Below are 26,107 nucleotides of genomic sequence, written 5' to 3' on the forward strand. Positions count from 1 at the left end.
CTTGTCAAACAAATCTGGAATTATCTTTTTGACATTGCTTTAATAATACTTCAGTTGTCAGTATAGGTTTTAATTTTTAATTTTAATTTTATTAAATTTATATACCGCCCTTTCCCGAAGGACTCAGGGCGGTTTTGTCTGGAATAAAAGTAACATTCTATGTAAAAAAAAGGTAAACATTCCTAGTGAAATTGAGCATATAGAATAAGCTGCTTTAAGAATATTGAATCAAATCTGCCTTGTTAGGGTTTGATTTCAGCCTGCTAATCCCATCCAAGTCCACAGAGTCTCCCAGTAAAATTTTCCCTGTATTTCCATGCCGATCAAAATGGAGATGTATAATTAGATGTCATATTGATGATACCTCATCTTGAATTTTACATTTTACAGATACTGAGTAGTAGGTCAGGGCTTTTCAACCTTTTCACCCATTGTACTACTTTTAGGACAAGGCAATGTCTGAGTACCACCAGTCGCCCAGCAAGGTGTCAAAAACTTGACCAAAAAAAGGGAAAAAATAATAAAGTACAGGTAGTCCTCGACTTACAACAATTCGCTTAGTGACTGTTCAAAGTTACGACAACCCTGAAAAAAGTGACTTATGACCATTTTTCACACTTATGACTGTTGCAGCATAACCAGGGTCATGTGATTTACATTCTGATGCTTGGCAACTGATTCATACTTATGACGGTCACAGTGTCCCAGGGTCATGTGATCACCTTTTGCAACTTTTTGACAAGCGAAGTCAGTGGCCGGGGGGGAGGAGCTCATCACTCAGGTTGCAGGGTGCCTGTGTGGAGGGAATCAATGGGTCTCTGGTGGAGGTGAGTGGCACTGGGGTGGGTGCCTCCTTCCCTCCCTCTCTCCCATTGTCCCTTCCTTCCTTCCTTTCTTTCCTCCTTTGTCCCTTCCTCCTTCCCTCCCTCCCTTCCATTGTCCCTCACTCCCTCAGGTTGCAGGGTGCCTGTGTGTGTGTGGGGGGAATCTATGGGTTACCATTGTGAGTGGGCAGGAGGGAAACCATACTTTTCAATAGGCATGTTACTGTTTATACTCTGAAGGGCAAATATCCCTACCTTTCTTCTTTCCTTCCTTTCTTCCTTCCCTCCCATTGTCCCTACTTTTCTTCTTTCCTTCCTTTCTTCCTTCCCTCCCTTTGTCCCTTCCTTCCTTCCCTCCCTCTCTCCCACTGTCCCTACCTTTCTTCTTTCCTTCCTTCCTTGTTTTTTTTCTTTTAACTTGATCATATTTGAAGAAGTTCTTTTTATTCCTCCACCAACCTTGGTTCATTCTCAGCAGTTCACAATTCTGGGCTTCTTCTTTTGTCACCTTTTTGTTTTTCCATTTCTTCCCTAAGATTTTTGGGCTGCTTCTTCTCTTCTTTTCTCCTCCATTCTCTGAGCAATTGTGCTTTCAACGACTCCAACTCTCCCACCCCACCCCACCCCTTCTCCTTTCCCCATTATTTCCTCTTCCTACCAGGCACTCTCGGTTTAGGACAAATGCTTTCTGAAGTCCAAGATAGGGAGGTATCAGACATAGTCACGCTTCCATTGCAGTTGCCCTTAAAATCCTGAAATTGGGCTTATTTTGCTTCCATAAAGATTGTTCTTTCCCATGCGGGCTTTGGCTGCCTCAGAAGGCGCAAGGGGCCTTGCTCCTTATCGGAGATGGGCAGAGGGAGGCCAGAAATCCACCCTCAGGCAGTGGCATCGGGGTGGGGGCAGAGCCTGGGGCTGGGCAGGTGGCACCCAACGGCCTCCTTGGGGACATGTCTATTGGAAAAGGGCAGTGGCAGCCACATGTGCTGGGCGTGGTGCTGGGCGGCGGACAGAGCGCGGTCTGGGAGGACGCGGCATCTCTGCAACCTCGCTTCAGAGGGGACTCACTACCCACCCACCTGCCCACCTCCGTAGCTCCTTCCCCGGGTGCTTCACGTCCAGCTCTATGGCAGGCCTGCAAAGGGCAATGGGAGAGGAATGGGCACAGGGCCAATCTGGAGCCCTGCTAGGGGGCAAGCTGGCAGAGAGAGAGAGAGAGATCACCTCTCTCTCTCTCTCTCTCTCTCTCTCTCTCTCTCTCTCTCTCTCTCTCTCTCTCTCTCTCTCTCTCTCTCTCTCTCTCTCTCTCTCTCTCTCTCTCTCTCTCTCTCTCTCCAAATGGTGGAGGACTGGGAGCTGTAGTTGAAGGCTGAAACGCCTTCAGTTGTAACTGCTCACATGTGTTTGTGTGTGTGTGTGATCAGGGATCAATGCTGCTTTCCAGGTGATAAGTGCTTCAGGGCTCAGCAGACGCACCGGGATCAGTGCTGCTTTGCAGGTGATTGGTTCTTATTCAGGGCTCAGCAGCTCCAGCTGGAACCTGGCACTGATCCTGGCACTTCTGCTGAGCCCTGACAGCCCTGAAGAAGCGCTGAAGAGCTGGAAAGCGGCGCTGATCCCAGCACTTGAGCCCTGGCAGCCCCAGTGCTGGGCCGCCACCTCCCTCCCAGCCTCCTCACTGGCCGGGGCTGCTGCTGGGAAGCCATCAACTCGCCGGGAGCTCTCTGTGGACTGGAGCCCATCGGCGGAGGTTGGGGCCAGCCGTATGAAGTCACCAGCTGATCGGCATGTACAGCCAGCCCCGACCTACACCGACGGGCTCCAGTCCACAGAGAGCTCCCGGCAGGTCGACGCAGCAAGGCCGGTGCATGGGTGTGATGCTGGGGGGGAGGAAGGCGACGCCCCGTACCACCAGCCCAGTGCTCGCATACCACCAGTGATACATGTACCACCGGTTGAAAAGCCCTGTAGTAGGTCTTATCAAATTTTGAAGAGCTCCATAAGGGAACATCAACCAAGATCCCCTTTCCCTCCAAAGTATAAAATGAACAACTCTAAACAATTTTGATTCATCATAAATAAATATTATGCTAGTTCAGGGGTCCCCAACCCCTGGGCCACAGGCCACTAAAGAAAATAGGTGAACAAATAGCAGAATTTCTTTTTTTGTGTGATTTCCCTGCCACAAAGCATCAAACAATTTGTATCTCTTTTAGTCAACTGATATAGTAGTCATTATTTGATCTTGGAGTGTTACTCCTAACTGGCCTGAGAGAGATTATACAGAAATTCCAGTTCACATAACATAATAAATAAATTAAACAAGTAAATTGATTTGATTAGCCAGATTCCCAGCAGAATTTTATTCCCAGTAATTTCTGAAAACCAGATTTCTATAGGGTATATGTAATAATTAAAATGACAAAACTATATATATATTATATGCTATAGTTGTAACATTGTAATATTCACATTTTAATTATGAAATCCAGATTAAAAGCAAAGAGTGATAATTTAAAGAAGTTTAAATTAGAGCAGCACAGTATTTTACTGCTGTATGTTGCAATTGTTTAAGAACACATATTGAATATGGGAGAGGAATGTATGTTACAGTTATCAGTAATTCTGATCACAAGAATATTGCAATCCCATAAAAACTAATACATTCATTATAGTATAATCTTTTATGGAGTACAATCTGATCTACAATCTGTGCAATCATCAGTTGCACAGAATGTTATCTTGAGAAGAGAATGGAGGGCTGGAAAGAGAAATAATAAAAAGAGTTCAGAAGAAAGAAATGTAGAAAGTGGGTGCTAACAATGAAAATTATTTATAAATAATGGTCATCCATAGGACATTTTTAAGTGAGATAATGCAGATTTTATTTATTTATTTGCATCCACATTTTTTGTTATTTTTACAAATAACTCAAACCAGCAAACATATCCATATTTGTATCATACCCAATAACTGCCATATGAATGGTCTTCTATGAGTAATTTTTACTTTCTGTACTTCCTATGTTTCACTTTAACTTTATTTGCTTCCACTTGGCTTCTCCTGCCAGAGGGAGTGACCACTGTTCTGTCATATGGAAATAGCACTCTGCATTTTCAGATATTTCTGACCTTCTAAAAGTGGTTGGAAACATACTAGAAATAATCTGCTTTGAAGGCTCAGGAATCCTAATGGAATCTGACTGTCTCAAAGGAAATTTCCAGCTGCCATGTCCAGCAGTTCTGGCTCAGGCTATAAATACAATTTAACCCAAGCACCCTTTTTTCTGTAGGCATTGCCTAACCATCTTTTTGAGGGTTTTTTTGAAAAAATGGTCGCAATGAAACACACACAACAATGGATGAAATGCACAAGGCAGAAAAACTGAAGTGAAAGTGATCAAAATATAGACTTTTTTGAGGGTCTTAATCTGTAGACAGTAGTAATGGCAAAACAATTTTATGTCTCCATAAAATGCTGGAATTCTTTTGAACATTGGTAACATGATGCGGTAATGGTAGACTATTGTAATATATATATATATATATATATATATATATATATATATATATATATATATATATATGTGTGTGTGTGTGTGTGTGTGTGTGTGTGTGTGTGTGTGTGTGTGTATAATGAGAACATAAGAAGTTCGAAATGATCATCTTAGCCTCCCAAATTCTTTATTAGCAATTTGAATAATTTACACAAATAATGAGCTGTCATAAGTTGACTATATCCTGTGGATAAGCCTTGAGTCAGGCCAAAGCAGGAAAGAAAGAGTTAATTAGCAAGGTGCATTCAAACAAATTCTTAACATACACACACATACACACACACACACACACACACACACACACGTGTGTGTGTGTGTGTGTGTGTGTGTGTGTTAAATGTTTGTTAAGTATTTAGAATGCACTTGCTTAAGTCCCAAACACGGGACAAATCTTATTTTCCGTTTCAGCCTAACCCAAGGCCATCTACAGGCAGTAGCCACAGCAGTGGCAGCTCGTATTTGTGTAAATTTTTTGGCTTGCTAACAAAGAATAAAGGGAGACAGATATGATCATTTCAAACTTATTTGTTCTCATTAGTTAGCCATACCCTTCTGAGATTCAATCCTGGGCCGACTGCATCTTAAGCAGTTGTTTTAACCCCTAGGCCACAGGCTCTCTCTCTTTGTTAGCTGAGAAGCAAGGGAGATATGTGTTAAATGTTTGTTAAGTATTTAGAATGCACTTGCTTAAGTCCCAAACTTAAGCTTGTATATATATATATATATATATATATATATATATATATATATATATATATATATATATATATATATATATATATATATATATATATATATATATATATATATATATATATATATATATATATATATATATATATATATATATATATATATATATATATATATATATATATATATATTTTACACATTCTGAAGATAAATTGCTTCCGTTTATTCCAGTTTTGATATCATTTTTACAGCAATATCAGAAATGCTTAGTCATTTGTATGGATACTACAACCAGGAAGAAGTGGACCTATTGTTTGAAGAAGTGAGGTCACCCATTGGCACATCAAAACTGGATTCTAAATCTCGATTTTGGGGATAGTTTTTGCCTTTAGGGAGAAAGAGTGGTATTTGCACTATGAAGGAGATGTGGGACACCTCTCCTTAAAAAAAATAAACACAGATGAGTGATTCTAAAAGTTATCACTTAGTATCAGAAATGGTTTATATTTTTAGGATGTGTGATAAGTTCTCAGCTCCTGAAAATCTTTAATAAATCTTATTTAGATAATGTTTAATTACGTTTGAGACTTCATGATGGAAAAGTTTCTGACATAGTCTATCTGTCTGTCTCTCTGTCTATATCTATCTATCTATCTATCTATCTATCTATCTATCTATCTATCTATCTATCATCTATCTAATTTATATGCTGCCCATCTCACTAATAAAGTTTCTTTGGTAGAGTCTTAATAGCACTGACTATCATTTTAGGAAAGGAACTCATTGCCCCCTCCCCCCATTAATATAAAATCTTCTATTATACAAATATATTTTGCGGTATTCAATCCTAAGAACATAATGGATAGAAACAAACTCCTGATGATAGAGAAGAATTTGGGTGGAGGGCAGTTGGATGAGGATTAAGAAATGCTTTAGCTTGAGCTGTTGCCTTGTATAAGAAAATGTAAAGAATTAGTTTCTTTATTAATTTGGACTTTATTAGAAAGTTGTATGTTTAAAGATTAGAAAGTGAACCTTTTGAATGTACAGAACAGCAGCATCTTTCTGGTGACATTAGAAGTATGTTGGTTGGAATTGTCGCTATGCTTGAAGTATTTTATATAGATATTGGTTCAGAATCTAAACGGTTTGCAGAAAATACAATATTAAGACTGATTTTATACAAATTCAGGATTACGAATCTAAAAATGTCATTAAAGTATAATACAGCTGGGGATGACAAGGAAAATAAAGTGAACAATTGATACTTGTGATATATATGATGAAGATTCATGTAAACCTAAAGAAAGATGTGACTGCTTTAATGAGTTTAATAAAGATGTGGCTTTCAATTAGCATAGGTTGGCCTTGCACAGAAACCTGAAAAATGTCACCACTACTTTAAAGTGAAATGTTACTCTGATACATTACGTTCTAAATAATTTTTTAAGCATGTCTGGGCCTAACATTTACACCCTACTTGATAATCATAATTCTTAGACAGAACAAGTTTGTATTCCACGTTTATTATTTTTACAAATAACTCACGGCAGCAAACATATCTAGCATACCTTCCTTCTCCTGTTTCCCACACAACAACCCTATGAGGTTAGTTGGGCTGAGAGAGAATAAAGTGGCCCAAGATCACCCAGCAGTCTTTCATGGATAAAGTGGGTACTGTATATTCCAAATACAAAATGATAGATGAGTAAAAATCTTGGAATTCCTGACCCAAACTTTCAGTATAGTCCTCTGATACTCCTGAATCCCATAATCAGAGAAGAGGCACAGGAATGGGATATGACACAGTGTACAAAGCATCCTCAAATATTATTCATACCATTTTGCTACTGCCTACACAGCTTAGGGCATTTTAATGCATTTTAATAAGGAAAATGCTTTATTTGTGCTAATTTAATTTAAAGATAAAATGATTGGTATAAGAGATGGATTTTTTTCTGTTTTAAAACATGATTATTAATATTTGAAATGCTTTAACCTCCTAGACCCTTAAGATTCTGAAAATCTTAAACCTTTATAAAAGAAATCCAAACAAGGCTTTTTCCATTTGCAATTTATTTGAATGATGTTGATCTTTAATCAATCTGTAATTCTAGTTTTATTTTTAAAGTTTTACTCATTCTATATTGTTTCCTAGGTTTAATGGGGGAATAATACACTAAAATATATAGTATTTATATATACAGTCTATTTTAATGTATTTCTAATAAAATGTATATATTTTGAAGATATCCACATGCAATATATTTTGCTGCTTCTGAATTTACTTATTCTTACAGGGTTTTCTGTTGTTCTTCAAATAAAAAGGGTCCTCCCTCCACCAATATGCTTTCTGTTCATTATAAGTATTCTGCAAGCTTTTCATCAGTTACAATCATGACTCTATTTTAAAATTAAAACTGAGACATTAGACAGTGAGGTCAGTTTGTTTTTTAAATGAACTCTGTGTGGATTTTAAAAATCAAGATCCTTTATGCGTCTCCCCTGGACAATATATTTATGTTGGGTCTGATAGCAATCAATGGTTTAGCGTCATTGCATTACAAGGTGTATTTGCACCCAGTTGTCCAGTGACAGTGTCCTCACCCTGGAAATAATTTAGTTGCAAATTGACTGGGAGATGGTGAAAATTGAAAGTTAAAATTAGAAATACTCATAATAAACAGCAGAAAAAAGGTCAGATGATGCCACACTATGATGAGATTGGAATGGTTGGTAAATGAGGTTTTGTGTTTGTCATGAGATGTATGTGACCAGACTACTCAATGCTGTTGAAATATCCAGCCTAGCAAAAGAGACTACCCTGCAAATTGATGCTGCAAATAATTTTCTTATGATTTAGATTCTAGAAAGTTATAATTGCATTTTTTTTCTTTCATGTGTACTAACCCGGCTACATTAAGAGGCTCAGTCAGGCTGAATATTAATTGTATTATTAGTACATACTATTGTAGCATTTAAGTACAAAACAAATTTTAGTCAGTGCCTCAGTATTATTTATCTTTGTGTGATTAAGCTGGTGCTTTTTCTTTTAAATGAATTATAAAATAATTATGCCTACATTATATCTATTGAAATCAGTGAGATTTATTTAGTCATGAATAACATTGATTTCAGTAGTCTAGAGGTATGATGAAAACTATTTGATTCAATATTTATTAAATGTTGTGCAATAATTGGAAATAATAGACATCTTATCTCAGCAACATGACAAATATATTCTTAATTAGAGACAGGGAAAAGAGGAATATTTGGAAATTAATTATTTTGGAGCAAGAATTGAGGCTATGATTTTGTTTTGTGCAATGTGGTGTAAAATTTCCGAGTGAAATACTAGAGAGATCTAGTTATTGATTACTGTTTAGGGCAGAATAAGGTTAGCTAAACAAGAGAGAAGAGTACATTTTTAATGTATTTATAGAGTTTGCTCTGCTTCAGAGATAAGTGGGCTGTCACCTTTGTACCTGTTCAGTTTCAAAAAGAGTTTTGCTCTAAGAGGAAAACCTGCAATATTTAAAAGAATCTTGTAGATCATAGCATAAGTTCTAATGACAGTCATAGCTATTAATATATTCTTGCATGTTGTTTTGGAACCAGGAATAAACACACCAGAGAAGGAACCAAAAGTAAATATTGCAGCAGGGGAACAACCACTACTTCCAGCTAAAGAAGATGGTCCACCCAAAAAGACCAAATTTTCTGAAGAAAATAAGTTTGGTCATGACCAGGTAAAAAGTATTATCACAATGTTTCTATCATATTTATGAACAATTTTAGTGAAATACTTTAATTCCTCATGGGCTTGATTTATGCAGTTAGCAATTAGCCATAAAATGTTTTTCAGCTAATCATATGAAACCAATATTTCCAAAAGATTAGTACATCACAATACTGCAGTATATGACTGCTGTATTTGTTTGGCTACCTAGGAACCAAAATTAAAAACGAACTAGAAAGCAAAAGTTTGGGAAGAAAAAAGTTCTTGGGAAAATAATTCTGAAATCCTAAATTTTGAATGAAAGTGCACTTTTTTCCCCAGTAGCTGACATTGCCAATTAGTGCTTCTGAGCTGACCTTTATTTCAAGATGATCTTTATACAGAATTTGAAAAATAGCAGGATATAAATTTTCCGTATATGCATGTGTATATTTATCTGTATGTGTGCATCTGTATGTGTGTGTTTGTTTGTGTGTATGTATGCCAAGAAATTAAAAGACAAGAAATTAAAAGACGCTTGCTCCTTGGGAGGAAAGCCATGGCAAATCTAGACAGCACACTAAAAAGCAGAGACATCACCCTGTCAACAAAAGTGCGTATAGTCCAGGCTATGGTCTTCCCAGTTGCAATGTATGGCAGTGAAAGCTGGACCATAAGAAAGGCTGAGCGCCAAAGAATTGAAGCCTTTGAACTATGGTGCTGGAGAAGACTCCTGCGAGTCCCTTGGACTGCAAGGCGATCAAACTGGTCAGTCCTAGAGGAGATCAACCCTGACTGCTCTTTAGAAGGCCAGATTCTGAAGCTAAAACTCAAATACTTTGGCCACCTAATGAGAAGGAAGGACTCACTGGAGAAGAGCCTAATGCTGGGAAAGATTGAGGGCAATAGAAGAAGGGGACGACAGAGAATGAGGTGGCTGGATGGAGTCACTGAAGCAGTAGGCGTGAGCTTAAATGGACTCCAGAAGATGATAGAGGACAGGAAGGCCTGGAGGAACATTGTCCATAGGGTTGCGATGGGTCGGACACGACTTCGCAACTAACAACAACAACAATGTATGTGTATTTATGTATTAATTAAATTAAGAAGAAACAGTTCTAGCCCATACGTAGGCATGGCTGGATTTTGTGTTAGTTGTCTGTCGGCCCTGGATTGGAAAGATAAAAAAAATCTGTCTACCAGACATAATGGGCTATAATTTATACTTATCTACCTACTTATCAAAAGCATACACTTTCCATTGCAGATCACTCTTAGATCTCCATGCCAGTTGGCAATGTCAGTGTCTTGACATTCTTTTGGAAGGCCAGAAGAATAGGTGTCCATCTTACCTCTGGGGGCAAAGTTTCCATAGGGCAGGGGCAATAGCATAGAAGGCTCTCTTCCTAGATCCTGCTCAACAAAAGTGTTTGATTGATGGAGTCCGCAGCATGCCCTCATTGCTTGACTGGATGGAACAGATTGATGTAATTAGGACAAGACAGTTCTTCAGATAACTTGGCACCATGCTCTGTAGGGTTTTAAAGGTGATAACCAGTACCTTGAACTGGACCTGGAAGCAAACTGGCAGCCAATGCAGTACATGTAGCTAAGATGTTACATGCAAAATCTAGGGCACATACAAAACTGCCTGCATTCTGACTAGCTGCAGCTTCCAGATACTTTTCAAGGCTAGCCCCATATAGAGTGCATAATTTATATGGAGATGACCATTGCTAGGACCCACCACATGTCACATGCTGGGTAGCCTTAACTATGAGGGGAGAGGGCATGGATCTAATTCACAGATGACTGTACATGTCCCATCTCCCTGCATAATAGGGTAACATAAAAGAACCTCAAAGTTGCCAGAGCATGATCTGACCATGGCAGAGGGGCTGAAGATAGTTCTCCCCTCAGATCACATTGCCACTGTTCTGACAAGAAAACTTAAGTCCAGAGTGCGACCAGTATTTCAAGTCAGGCCATGAGTGACAGGGATGGTGGCCATGAACTCCTGGGCTGTTTTCAAGGTCTGTCCCAGGGGCAACTAATTGAAGGCCCCTAAAACCGTAAGCCTGGGGAAGTCCATGGCCAGTCCTGAAATGAGCTTCAGAAGTATAGGAAAGCAAGTTGCTGTGCAGCAGAGCGGCTGATACAATAGCAACTATCCCAGTTGATCCTGTGAGTGTATCTTCAAAATCAGGGTTTCACAACTGGAAATTTATAGAGCAGCATTTCTGAAGACCAGCGTGATAGATTGTGATAAAATGATATTATAGTTCATAACTTTAACCAAAGAAGGTTTTTTCCTGTAGTGGATTAGTTCAGATCAGTAATAATTGTGTGGATATGGGTATGTGTACTGAAGGTATGAAGTCCAAGAATTTTACTTATGTATAATCCCAAACATATGCTCTCTAATGAATAGGCTGCAAATAAACTACCATGTTTCTTCTTTTTCTCGTAAAATTAAACTGTTTTTAAGGCATTAAAATATGAAAATAATGATAAATGCCCACAAATTATTGTTACCCTGAGAGGTTGACTAGAAGAAGCAGAAGAAGCATTATTCTTTTTTTTTTCTTGAAGGAAAATGTAGTATTTACTATAGTAATATCATTTTTTCAATTTATTTGTCTAATAATCTGAATTTATGGTTTATTTTTTTCAGTTTTACCAGTGCCCTTATTGTAACTACAATAGCAGGGACCCAAATCGTATACAGATGCATGTTTTGTCACAACATTCTATGCAGCCTGTGATCTGCTGTCCTCTTTGTCAAGATGTCCTGAGCAACAAAATGCATCTGCAATTGCATCTGACTCATTTGCACAGTGTGTCACCTGATTGTGTGGAAAAACTGCTTATGACAGTAAGTATTTAAAATGTTAATATGTTTTACATATATGTTAATTGTACACAGTGATGAATAGATGCTGGAAATGGAATTAGGAAGTTGGAATAGAAGCTCCTGAGATCTCTGTTTCTGTCAATAACTTAGTTCATCTTTTTGGCCTATTCAATTAACCTTAATTTTCAAAGACACAGGAGTCTTAAGCTGTCATTAAAGTCAACCTTTCAAGACCAAGGTGCTCACCTCTGTGGCTTCATGCACTTCCTAAAGCAGATTGGCTATTAACTTTTCCCTGTAGGGAAACTTCCTCTTCATTTGCTGTAATGTATTGTGATGGCTAAAAGCATTAGAAATTATTATTTCTTTCTATATTTATTTATTTAATTTAGACATTCACCCATATCATATGCATGACTCTGTTAAATTTAATGTCAATTTTATATGAACTTGTAATGATGACGAGCAGTGCAAAAATCTCTGTACTTTTTATATAGGGCAGAATCATAACTTTATGGTTTATTTAGTTACCTTGAATATCTAATAAAAAACCAAGTGATATATGTATGATATATATATGTATGTTAGATATTTTAGAGAGTGTCATTACATATAGTCAAACCTGTATGTGTTAGAATGTACAACTGCTTTGTCACCCATACTGTTTTCTCTTTCAATGTTTCTAAAATGCAATACAGATATCACTAGAGCAGACATGTCAAACACAAGGCCCGGGGCCCAAATCTGGCCCGCAAAGTGGTTTCATGCGGCCCGCGAAGCCATCCTGGAAACAGTGAGGGAACGGCCCCTACTGCCTTGGCCCTGGCCCAGAGACCCTCCTTCTGCCAGAGACCCTCAGATCTGTCCCACTCCTGCCCAGGCCCCCATAGGCACCCTTGATGCGAACGATGTAGAGCTGGCCATGCCCACCCAGTAGGCCATATGCACTCTAGCCACGCCCACCCAGTAGGCCATGCCCACCCTGGCCACACACCCCCACCCCACCCCCCGAGGGCAACCGCAATGCTGATGCGGCCCTCAATGAAATTGAGTTTGACACCCCCTGCACTAGAGAAACCCTAAGATATTTTTCAGGGATAATGAAAAAATTTTAGGACCTCAATCACAGACTTATATGAAAGCCTGGGTAAAACAAGGTAAACTGTCAACCACACATTAATTCTTATAATTAAGATATTATCAAGTTTGGGGAAAATAAAACCTTATCACTCATACCCACTCAGATGTGTGAGATACAAATTAATCTTTTGTTAGAGCTCTCAGAAGTAGTAAGTATCTTTGTATTACCCAAATTGCTTAAAATGCCCACACTCAACTCATTGAAAGTGCAGGTTGTAAATATCTTTTTTGTTCAGAATATTTTAACCAATACCATTTTTGCCATTTACATGAGCTAAATTTTAAGTTCCTGGATGATTTGTCTACATGTGATAAGCAATGTCAAAATTATGTTTTCCTCCCTAAGGTTCCCGTACCAGATATGATGATGCCTAACAGTATGCTACTGCCAACAGTTGCTTCAGAGAAATCTGACTGTGATGTCATGTCCACAAACCTGAGAACTGAGGGATCTGGAAAATACTCAGGTATAGCAATGAAAAACCACACCTGCAGAATTGAAACATCAGTGTCTTTTGATAAAACATTCCTTCACCTTGGATAATGTAGTAACTCTGCACCAAAGGAAAAAATGCAGAGATTAAAGTCCAGTTTGCTTTAAACCAGTTAATGAAATCAAGTGTGTTTTGCAATACAGTGAATTTGTAGGATTTTTCTCTTCAGGGCTTTAGCTACTATGCCATAGTTTTCCTACTTCTTACAGAAAAATCTACATTATAGTTAGGGACGAAGGTAATAAAAACAGTACAGTAATTTTGGACTTTAAGTCTGACTTTATATATAAATAATGGAACTCAAAACCTTTGTAGCAGAAGGTAATTACATTTACATAAAAATGGAACCCATAGTGACAAATATCTGCATCAGACTTCAGGGAGCTATGCTTATGAGTGTGTTGTGCAAAAAGAAGAGCTGAAAGCAGAGATTAACAACCATCTTCAAAGAGATGGCTCAAACTGCTAGAGATTTCAGCAAGGATCAGCATAAAACCTAAATGCAATCCTTACACCAATCCAGTAGATAAAACAGCTTTTACTTATTGTTATAGTTGTAAAACCTCAAATAGCAAACAGTAAGTGAAGGTAATGGTTAAAAAAAGAATTATCAAGTTCCATCATCTCAAAATATTTTGGTAATCATGAGAGTTTGATTGTAAAGATTACTCTGATTTGTGGGCAGGCCTTTCAATCAGTGAATCCAGTATTCCTTCAGCCCATTCCTCATAATGTCAATCAAATGCAATCACCTAAAGGTGCTTTTAAAAAACAAAAATATCTACATTTAAGAGGGTCTTGTTTTCCTCAAGTACAAAGGAAAGCTGTCTGCTTTATTTTTCAGGAACATGTTTATTGGAGTATTATTATTTATTCATTTAACTCAATGCAGAACGATTCTAGTAGGATTGTATCAGCCCAGGACATTGTGGATAGATTGTCTCTAAAGTCTCATGTATAAATGAATAAACTTCTCCATAGTTTTAATTCCATCCAAATAGTCAGAACTTGTTTGCTTGCAGCTGATCCCTGGTCACCTCTAATGACAGATCCTACCCATGAGTTATAAATCAGATATATTATTTTAATTTTTTGTATCTTTAGACTGATTATACTATATTTTGTATTAAAACTAACCAAAGGTGTAATAAGTTGTTATAAACAGGGATAGATTAAAAACCCAGGTTTGAATATATTCAACATTAAATTGCTTGTGTTAGGGCCGTCTGTTGTGATTTTAGATTTACAGCTATTAATAAGATTGTACAAGTCAGTTGCCCATTTCTGTTTTGAATAAATTTGAACTAGCAGCAACAAAGAATTTGCTATAATGCTATAATGAATTTGGTATATTCCCACTTCATTCTTTTAATTACATATGTGTGAACTTATATACTGTAACAATATCTATTTATATTTTACAACCTAGAAGGCAGACCGCACTAATAAAAAAAAGATAAGGAAGGAGAACAATGACAAAAAAAGAGGAAAGTACCTAATAACTAGGAAAGCCCAAAAGCTATGTGAAAATAAACTCATAATTATTGTCCATGCATCCATGTTTGATTCCAGTTTTTCTCTGTAGCAATACCTTTTTAAATGTCATTCACATCTATGATTTTATGCATTGGCTAGAAACCCTGGAAGATTTAATTTGGTGTTTAATTAGCATGATTTCTAAACATTTACCTTTCCAACTGTGATTCAACAAGGACTAGACAATTGCCTTTTTCAGGAATTATGATTCAGAGCCTGAGCCCTTTATTGTCTCTGGAATGAATGCATCCATTTGTATGCACATCTTCTTTGTAACTTTAGGTAGGATACAGACCACACCTAGTTAGTTTTCGAAGTATCTTTTAAAAAACAACATACCAATGTAATGAAAATGGGAATTGTTTAATTGGTATATACTATACTACCTATGAAGATATACAGTTGCAAAACTATTACTGAATGGTCACTATTTTAGAGTCCCTGTGTATAATTTTCATACCAAAGATACTTTCTACTAAATAATCTATGGATTATTCTTTTCTCTCTCTCTCTCCCTCCCTCTCTCTCTCTCTCTCTCTCTCTCTCTCTCTTTCTCTTTCTCTTTCTCTTTCTTTCTCTCTCCCTCTCTCTCTCTTTTGTAAGCAGGTGATAGTCCTCCAGAGGAGAAGAATACTCCTGGGCTTGAAGAATCAAAAACTGGAATGGAAATTAAAACAGAGGAACATAAGCCACTAAAAGAATCTGCTGAACTGCCAGAATGGAACAAAAGCAGCACTAATGATATAAAGATAATTGAATCACTGCCAGATCATTTGAATGAACAGCAGAAGAGGCAGCAGCTTTCTGTTTCTGATCGCCATGTCTATAAATATCGTTGTAACCATTGTAGCTTGGCTTTTAAGACTATGCAGAAGCTTCAGATACATTCCCAGTATCATGCTATTCGGGCTGCTACCATGTGTAGCCTTTGCCAACGTAGCTTCCGTACATTCCAGGCTTTAAAAAAACATTTGGAAACAGGCCATCCAGAACTCAGTGAAGCTGAAATTCAGCAGCTGTGTGCATCTTTACCTGTAAATGGTGAACTCTGGTCAGAAAATGAAAGTATGGCGCAAGAGGAACATGCACTAGAACAAGATATAGAAAGGGAATATGAGGTGGACCAGGAAGGCAAAGCAAGCCCTGTAGGAAGTGACAGCAGCTCGATTCCTGATGAAATGGGCTCAGAACCAAAGCGGACCTTACCTTTTAGAAAAGGGCCAAATTTTACTATGGAAAAGTTTCTAGATCCTTCTCGTCCATATAAATGCACAGTGTGCAAAGAATCTTTCACACAAAAGAACATTCTTTTGGTCCATTATAATTCAGTCTCCCATTTACATAAACTAAAAAAAGTGTTGCAGGAAGCATCCAGTCCTGTCCCTCAAGAAGCAAACAGCAGCACTGACAACAAACCCTATAAATGCAGCATTTGCAATGTTTCCTACAGCCAAAGTTCTACACTGGAAATCCACATGAGATCTGTACTGCATCAGACTAAGGCAAGGGCTGCAAAATTAGAGCCAAACAGTAATACATTAAGTGGAACTAGTACAGCAGGGAGCGTTAATAGCCCTAGCCAAGGATCAGTAGAGTCTACAAGCTTACCAGCAGCTAATAGCAAAGAAACTCACCTAGATGCCAAAGAGTTAAATAAAAAACAGGCTTCTGAATTGATTTCTGCTCAGCCTACACATCATCCTCCCCAGTCACCAGCACAACTGCAGATGCAACTCCAGCATGAATTGCAGCAGCAAGCAGCTTTTTTCCAGCCACAGTTCCTGAATCCTGCATTTTTGCCTCATTTCCCTATGACACCAGAGGCATTGCTGCAATTTCAACAACCACAGTTTCTTTTTCCGTTTTATATTCCAGGGACTGAATTCAGTCTGAGCCCTGATCTGGGTTTACCTGCTTCTGCCACTTTTGGTATGCCTGGAATGGCAGGTATGGCAGGTTCATTGTTAGAAGACCTAAAACAGCAGATGCAAGCTCAGCACCATGTCGGTCAAACTCAGCTACAGCTATTACAGCAACAGGCACAACAGTATCAGGCTGCACCACCTCAAATTCAGCCTCCAAAGCAGCAACAGCAACAGGCTAATAAGTTGGTAAAAGCAGAGCAAAATCCTGCGGTAAATACGGAATGCCAGATGGTGAAGGATATGCCCTTAGTTAAGGAATCTGAAGAGATTTCTGAGAAACAAGAAAAACCAAAGCAAGAATTCACAAGTGATAGTGAAGGGTTGAAAGAAAACAAAGAAATAAAGAAGCAGAAGTCTTCAGAACCAATTATACCGCCACCTAGAATTGCTTCTGGGGCAAGAGGAAATGCAGCCAAAGCTTTATTAGAAAATTTTGGCTTTGAATTGGTTATTCAATATAATGAGAATAGGCAGAAGGTGCAGAAGAAAAGTAAAAATGGTGATTGTGAAAATACTGACAAATTGGAATGTGCAGCGTGTAGCAAATTATTTTCAAACATACTTATATTGAAGAGTCATCAGGAACACGTCCATGGTCAGTTCTTCCCATATGGTGCTCTAGAAAAATTTGCCTGTCAATACAGGGAGGCATATGACAAACTCTATCCTATTTCACCATCTTCTCCAGAACCACCCCCACCCCCACCTCCAGCTCCATCTGTAACTCCTTCACAACCTTCATCTAGCTCTGGAAAAATTCAGAGCATAACTCCCACTCCTCTGCAAGCTCCACCGCCAACACCACCTCCACCGCCTCCGCCACCACCTCCACCACCACCACCTCCACCTTCTGCTCCACCACCAGTGCAGCTGCCAGTGTCTTTAGATCTTCCTATTTTCCCCCCAATTATGATGCAACCAGTGCAACACCCAGCATTACCTCCTCAGCTTGCCCTTCAGTTACCACCCATGGATGCTTTATCTGCAGATCTTACTCAGCTTTGTCAGCAACAGCTTGGATTAGATCCAAATTTTCTACGACACTCTCAATTCAAGCGTCCCCGTACTAGAATCACAGATGACCAACTGAAAATCCTGCGAGCATATTTTGATATTAATAATTCTCCCAGTGAGGAACAGATTCAAGAAATGGCTGAGAAATCTGGGCTTTCACAAAAAGTTATTAAACACTGGTTTCGAAATACCTTATTTAAGGAACGACAGAGAAACAAAGATTCTCCATACAATTTTAGTAATCCTCCCATAACAGTTTTGGAAGATATAAGAATTGAACCACAAACCAGTTCTTTAGAACATTTCAAATCTGATGCATCTTTAAGCAAGCGATCATCTAGAACGAGATTTACTGACTACCAGCTGAGAGTGTTACAAGATTTTTTTGATACAAATGCTTATCCAAAAGATGATGAAATTGAACAACTTTCAACTGTACTTAACTTACCTACTCGTGTTATTGTTGTATGGTTCCAAAATGCACGGCAAAAGGCTCGAAAAAGCTATGAGAATCAAGCTGAAACTAAAGATAACGAGAAAAGGGAACTCACCAATGAGAGATACATTAGGACTAGTAACATGCAATATCAATGTAAAAAATGTAGTGTAGTTTTTCCCAGAATTTTTGACTTAATTACTCATCAGAAAAAACTGTGTTATAAAGATGAGGATGATGATGCCCAAGATGAAAGTCAAACAGAGGACTCAATGGATGCCACAGATCAAACTCTTTATAAGAATTATACATTTTCTGGTCCATCTGATTCATCTAAAAGTATGGCTGTAACTACCACAGCAAGCTCTGGATCTGGTTCTAGTACTCCTTTGATGCCATCACCCAAACCCGAGCCAGACAAAAACTCTCCCAAACCTGATTTAACTGAAAAGCCAAAGCAAAATGATACCACACCTAAACAAGTTGAGACTTCCTCCCAAAGCAACAAATTAATGCAATCTACACTAACATCCTCCACAGGATCCTCTATGGATTCACAGCCCTCAGCTTCTCAAGCACAGCAACACAAACAATCCCAAATAGGAGGCAGACCACCTTCTACATCACAATCTACACCAGTTCCTTCCAGTCCTTTAACAATTTCAATGGGTCCTCTTCAAAACAGTCTACCTCCTCAATTACTGCAGTACCAATGTGACCAGTGTACAGTTGCCTTTCCCACTTTAGAACTTTGGCAGGAACATCAACACATGCATTTCTTAGCAGCACAAAATCAATTTCTTCATTCTCAGTTTTTAGAAAGGCCTATAGATATGCCCTATATGATATTTGATCCTAATAACCCTTTGATGACAGGTCAGTTGCTGAATAGTTCTTTGGCCCAGATGGCACCACAAGTAGGTTCAACTCACACAACTCACCATACTGCTTCAGTTTCTGGCTCACTTAAAAGAAAACTGGATGATAAGGAAGATAATAACTGTAGTGAAAAAGAGGGAGGAAACAGTGGTGAGGACCAGCACCGCGATAAACGATTGAGAACTACAATTACTCCAGAGCAGTTAGAAATACTCTATGAAAAATACCTTTTGGATTCCAATCCTACTCGAAAAATGCTAGATCATATTGCACGTGAAGTAGGTCTTAAAAAGAGGGTGGTACAAGTCTGGTTTCAAAACACAAGAGCTCGAGAAAGAAAAGGGCAATTTCGTGCAGTAGGGCCAGCCCAGTCTCATAAAAGATGTCCTTTTTGTCGAGCATTGTTTAAAGCAAAATCAGCTTTAGAAAGTCATATTCGCAGTCGACATTGGAATGAAGGAAAACAGGCAGGTTATAGTTTACCACCAAGTCCTTTAATAGTCAATGAAGATGGAGGAGAAAGCCCACAAAAGTACATGTTTTTTGATTATCCATCATCTTTAACAAAAATTGATTTATCAAGTGAAAATGAATTAGCTTCTACTGTCTCAACTCCTGTTAGTAAAACTGCAGAAATGTCACCGAAGAATCTTTTAAGTCCTTCGTCTTTCAAAGCAGAATGCAATGAAGATATTGAAAATCTGAATGCTGCTCCTGTTGATAGTTGTTATGATCAGAGTAAAAATGACTTTGATGAAACTTCATCAATTAATACAGCAATTAGTGATGCTACAACAGGAGATGAAGGAAACAATGAAACTGAAAGTATGAGTGGTTGTTCAAAAGATGTGAAATCTACATCATCTTCTAAAGAGCCAAAAAATATTCTCAATGATAATTTGCCAAAAAACACAAACATGCCTAATATGGAGAACATTGATGATAGGCATTTATTCTCTCTGACGAGCCCATCAATCCATTTAGGTGACAAAGATGGTGATCACGACCAAAGTGTTTACATTACTGATGATCCTGATGATAATGCTGATCGCAGTGAAACATCAAGCATTGCTGATCCAAGTTCACCTAATCCATTTGGAGCAAACAATCCTTTTAAATCTAAAAGTGGCGATCGGCCTGGTCACAAACGATTTCGGACACAAATGAGTAATTTACAGCTTAAGGTCTTGAAGGCTTGCTTTAGTGACTATCGGACTCCAACCATGCAAGAATGTGAAATGCTGGGGAATGAGATTGGCCTGCCCAAACGTGTGGTACAAGTTTGGTTTCAAAATGCGAGAGCAAAAGAAAAGAAATTCAAAATAAACATAGGGAAGCCATTTATGATCAATCAGAATGCAACTGATGGATCAAGACCAGAGTGTTCTCTATGTGGGGTGAAGTATTCTGCACGTTTGTCCATAAGAGACCATATATTTTCTAAACAACACATAACAAAAGTGCGAGAAACTGTGGGAAGTCAGCTGGACCGGGAAAAAGACTACTTAGCTCCTACAACTGTTAGACAGTTGATGGCACAGCAAGAATTGGATCGTATTAAAAAGGCTACAGATGTTTTAGGCTTAACAGTACAGCAGCCAGGCATGATGGACAGCAGTTCGCTTCATGGAATCAGTTTGCCAGCAGCTTACCCAGGACTACCTGGACTTCCTCCAGTTCTTTTACCTGGAATGAATGGTCCATCTTCCTTAACTGGATTTCCTCAAAGTTCAAACAGTAAGTAAACATGAAAAGAAAAAAAGTCAGCATTGTTGAGATAGAGGTGGTACTTTAGGACCTTTCTGTGATTGTACACCATAAAAATAATTTGTTCAGAACCTGTGTGAGTGAATGCTTCCTAACCTATCCAGAATTTGCTGGATCCTGATCTACCAGAGAGAACAGGAGACAATAATATCAGGGAAGTCAAAATCTACAAGATGGGGAGCAGGATCATGGCATCATACTTCACATCTTGAAGACTTGAATTGCAACATCATGCCCACCTTCTTGCAGGTTTTAATCCTTCCCTGTGCATGCCCCAAATAAGATTGGATTCAGACTTTACCACTCGCTTGCACTTGTACGTCTCTATGAGTCCCATAAACTGCTCCAAAATATTGGAGGATTTTTCCAAGACTTTGTAGGAGGTAATACTAGGAACTGCAAAGACAATACCAGGACCTTGATGGCAGCAAATAAACAAAAAAATAGAATCCAGTCAGGATTTAAAACAGTATGGTTTAGGTTTGGTTTAGGTTTTATTCAATTTCTATACCGCCCTTCTCCCGAGGGACTCAGGGCGGTTAACAGGGCATATATAAATAAATAACAGTACAAAAATTAAAGAGATTAAACCAATGCCCAAATAAAATACAATGACAATAAAGTATGAATTTTACTTAGCTGATATTTTATCAATATGTTGTTTTTGAAGTAAAACAACATTAAATGTAATGGGTATTTTAAGTAACAATGTATATGTCAATGAAATAACATTCTTAACTAGAACTTTTACATTTATTTATCAGTTCATCCAATAAAATTCTGAGAATCATACATTTTTATAATTTAATACTCCACATACATTTGTCGCATTTTAAAACATTTTACTAAGTAAAAGCAAATTGAGGGATGGCATTAGTAACTGAGACAAAATCTCATTCAAGTGATAATAAACTCTGGGATTTAACTGTATCCAGCTAAAGCTGCAATTCAAAGCATTGCACTGAAATCAGTGGGGCTTCTAAATAATCATGGTAAGGATTGAGCTAAAATCAATCTTATTTTATTTAATTCACAACAGTGATTTTTCCTGATTCTCCGTAACAGTTATGGTAATGAATTAATATAGTCAATCATAAATTCTAGGCAGATTGACTTTATGTATTTGCAAAAATGCAAGTAGAAAAATTACATATCTGGGAAAAATTTATTTCCAAACATTTAATAATAATAATAATAATAATAATAATAATAATAATAATAATAATAATAATAATAATAATAATAATAATAATAATAATAATAATAATAATATAAAGTTGGGAGGGACCTTGGAGGTCTAGTCCAACCCCCCTGCTCAGGCAGGAAACCCTATACCATTTCAGGCAAATGGCTGTCCAGTCTCTTCTTAAAAACCTCCAGTGTTGGAGCATTCACCAGCTCTGGAGGCAGGTTGTTCCACTGGTTAATTGTTCTAACTGTCAGGAAGTTTCTCCTTAGTTCTAGGTTGCTTCTCTCCTTGACTAGTTTCCATCCATTGCTTCTTGTCCTGCTTTCAGGTGCTTTGGAGAATAGCTTGACTCCCTCTTCTTTGTGGTAGCCCCTGAGATATTGGAACACTGCTATCATGTCACCCCTCACTTGGTGCATCTATTTAGTTAGTTTGTGTGTTATAGTATAATAAAGTATAATAAAATTATAATATTTTTTTCCTATCTGAGATAGTGTCATTTATACAAACTTTTTGCCTCTCATTATTATTGTGTCTTATGATTAAATTAAAACTATTCACATTTACTGCTGATTGCCAACATTAGAATTATAGCAATGGTACCTTTTCTATTTTATTCTAATTGATAATAACCATTCCATTGATCATGTTTTCCATTTTTTTTCCTTAATTCATTACATTTTTCTTTTCATAATGGGAAACAGTTCCTTCTGGTTTTATGTAATAAAATCAAAAGACTGTATCTTTTGTTAAGCACACACTTATAAGCAAAACTGCATATGTGTAAGAATTTAACTTAAAAGCAAACAATTACAGTTGTTTTCATTAATGGGTGAGTGATAGGTTAAAGAAAAAATATAGAAGTTTAGTCTATGCATGGAAACAAAACTTTCTCATTCAGATGAGTCAGTTGTAGAACGAGATTGCAAAGTCAAACCCCTGTCTTTCTAAAACATATGAGCTAGCAGAAACAGCCCTCAAGACATAGACTTCAATTTCTGGTGTTATATTCACTCTCCAAACTTTAATTTCCTGAAAACAAGTGTTCAGAATTTGGAAGAATAAAAGTCATAACTTTGATATGGAATAAATGCTGGAAAGACAGTTCTCTGCATTTTCCAGAATTCTTCTCTTTGCAGAGCAGTTACTGAAGATAAGCTTAACATCCTGACTGAGTTGTTAAATTTTATTATTGGTATTACCTTTTTCCTGCTCTCAATCCTAGTAATAACTTACTCGTTAAGCCATTTTCCATTTATATTTAGGCCTGCAAGTTGTATGAGTCAATTTGGGGAATACTGTTGCTTTTTGGTTGAGAACCATCTAGCTATAATATCTAACAGCCTTCATTCTGTTAGGAAGGAATATAATTTTTTTCTACCCCTTCCTCATCCAAAGTACAGCTAAGACTTAACTCTAAATCATAAAGCACTGATCTATAATTGAGATATCACAATTAAAAGAATGTGAGGCTCTATCAGATATTTCTGAACTCCATCTTTGTGCCTTTGAGGATGCAACAGTATGCATAATGCATATTTCAGAAATGGACCAAAGTGTTAAATATTGAAATTCAAGGCAATATTTCCCTATTGTCATTGGGTCAGCTAAATTTATATTAACAGCTGATATAAACATTGAAGATCTATATGCAGACTAAATCTTAAACATGCAGGTTATTTCTAGATACTGGGCATATAGATCAGTTTGAGTTAGCAGATCTTCAAATAATAAATGCAGTAGAATAATCTATGAAATATCAATTAAGACTAAGGCAGAACACTTTCAAATGGTGTAGCTAATCTCTTGTAGAAATGCTAAGCAAATATATATCTTGAAATATTTCATTCTTCCATATGCTAAATAAACTCTCTTATTACCCAGAAAATATATATTCCTAATGACTCTTAATGGAATAGTGGAATTGAAAATAAAAAGAGTAGATTATATTAAACTTTCATTAGTAAAAAGTATTCCTCCTCCACAGTTCTTTAATATATATACTCATTGCTGATATGCTTCATATCTTATTAACCTATTTTAACGTCTTGTTTTGCTGTGGGCAGCAGTTTCCATTTGTGTTTGATGCAGAGATAAGTTTAATCAAACTTCTTTCAGTCAATGTTATGCCCTGATCCTGATTATGATCCTTTAGTTTACTTCTTTCAACTTTTAAAATATTTCAAAATCTGTTAATAGTCATCCCCCATTTCCAAATATTATCCTCTCATAGACTTAAAATGTGATACAGTAATGCTTATGAATGTAAATGTACATTTGTATCTTCTCTCTTTATTTTATGATGAAATAGGTAGAAAATTTATCAAATTATATTTGAGCATATATATAATTAATTTTTACATAAATATATGCATAATTAAAATAGTTACTTTCATTAGCATGGCTCAGTTTTGTTTTTCAGGTTACTCTTATTCTACTTAACAAATCCAAACTAAGTAGCATGTAGCCTTATGTCCCATTCATTAATTAGCTCTTGATGTAACACAAGAGTACTCAAAAGCCATTGGTATGTATTGGTATGTATATAGATATGTGTGTGTTTGTGTGTGTGTGTGTGTGTGTGTGTGTGTGTGTGTGTGTGTGTGTCTGGATATATGAAAGATCTGAAAAATGTATAGAAAAAATTCAGTCATGTCATCTCAAGCTTAAGCACCAATCTTTTCATTTGGATTTACTTATTGGTAATGGGCTATCGTACCTTTAGTTTATGTTCTGAATGCTGTATGTCCACATCATTAATTGCCATAATCTCCCAACTGAAGAAATTTGACATTTGTTTAAACATCATGCATCAAGGAAAGTTAACAAAAGATGGCCTAATGATTGGATAAGTCAAGCAAAGAATAAATGAAATAAATCCAATCATTATGATCATACTAAAATACTTTAAACAAAAGGTTGTTAATGTTTATATCTGTAATAAATTCTTCTAACTAATCTTACAATATTCAAAATACGATGAGCTTCACTTATAATATTTCTTGATGAACTGTTTTGCACTTATAGACAGGCCTAAACTTTTGATTATTTTACCTATTGAACACTTGTGGTCCATCCAGTTTTTAAAAATCTTCAGTCAGAGGCTTGTGTACATTATGAGAAAGTCAAAGGATATTATTTATTATTTAAAAAAATACATTCTCCCAATATACTATAGTTTATTACCAGAAATAGCTATATGCATTTTACTAAAACATATTTTAATATAATTAAATTTTCATGAAGTCTTAAAAATATCTTTCTACTATGTGTGTTATGCCACCTACAAATTTTAACAGAGGCCATCTAAAGTCTGTTTATACATTTTAGCTTCTCATGAAATAAAAGTAATGATTCTGTAAAAAACATTAAATGGTTGCTTTATTAAATCTAATAGTCTCTTCCTCTGAGTTCTAATTATTTTATTCTGAGGAGTGTTAAGCACTTGGATATTAATGACATCAGCACCATACATGCCATTAATAACATGTCTATCCTGTATGTTCTCAGGTTCTTACTCTTATACTGTCACATATACACTGATCCTAGAAGATCCTTTAAGCTCTAATTTCTATGTATTACTTTATTTTCCCTGCAGCAGCATTTCAAAATGTATTTTCCACAGTTTCCTAGCCAGTTACATAGATCATGAATACTGCTTTTTCATTAATCAATAAAACAGAATATTCTATTGGCAAAGTTGTTTAAAGCTGGAACTCTAAGTATAACAAGAAATTCTTTCATGCTTATTTTTATACTCATGCTATAAGTATATAGATAAACCCAACACAAAGTATTTCTTTGCAAATTATATCCTGAGTCAGTAAAGACCATTATTATGTAGTCAATACATATACAAATCAGCTTATTTCCAAATTTGTGTTCGTAAGAAGATGGCATTATACTGCAATCCTCTACATATTTTTCCAGAAACAAAAATTAACTAGGACTTACGTCTCAGTAGCCATGTGTAAGATGATACTAAATTATTCACAATTAGCTTACAGCACAGATCTTCAGAAATACAGTGAAGACTTTGATAATGGAACATTTTAATTTTATTTTAAAGAAATTAAAGGATT

At 36.9% G+C, this 26,107-nt stretch overlaps 1 protein-coding gene across 1 annotated transcript in view; it reads left to right on the plus strand.

Annotated features, from left to right (window-relative positions):
- ZFHX4 (zinc finger homeobox 4) overlaps window positions 1-26,107 on the plus strand; it is a 208,139-nt gene that overhangs the window by 176,328 nt on the left and 5,704 nt on the right. Inside the window, exons 6-9 of the mRNA XM_081323510.1 lie at window positions 8,692-8,822; window positions 11,466-11,666; window positions 13,132-13,252; window positions 15,422-20,806. Of these exons, the coding sequence (XP_081179636.1) occupies window positions 8,692-8,822; window positions 11,466-11,666; window positions 13,132-13,252; window positions 15,422-20,806 (5,838 nt within the window). The remainder of the gene's footprint in view (window positions 1-8,691; window positions 8,823-11,465; window positions 11,667-13,131; window positions 13,253-15,421; window positions 20,807-26,107) is intronic.

This window comes from Vipera berus (genome assembly GCF_964194415.1).
Source record: "Vipera berus genome assembly, chromosome: 3".
Classification (NCBI taxonomy): Eukaryota; Metazoa; Chordata; class Lepidosauria; order Squamata; family Viperidae; genus Vipera; species Vipera berus.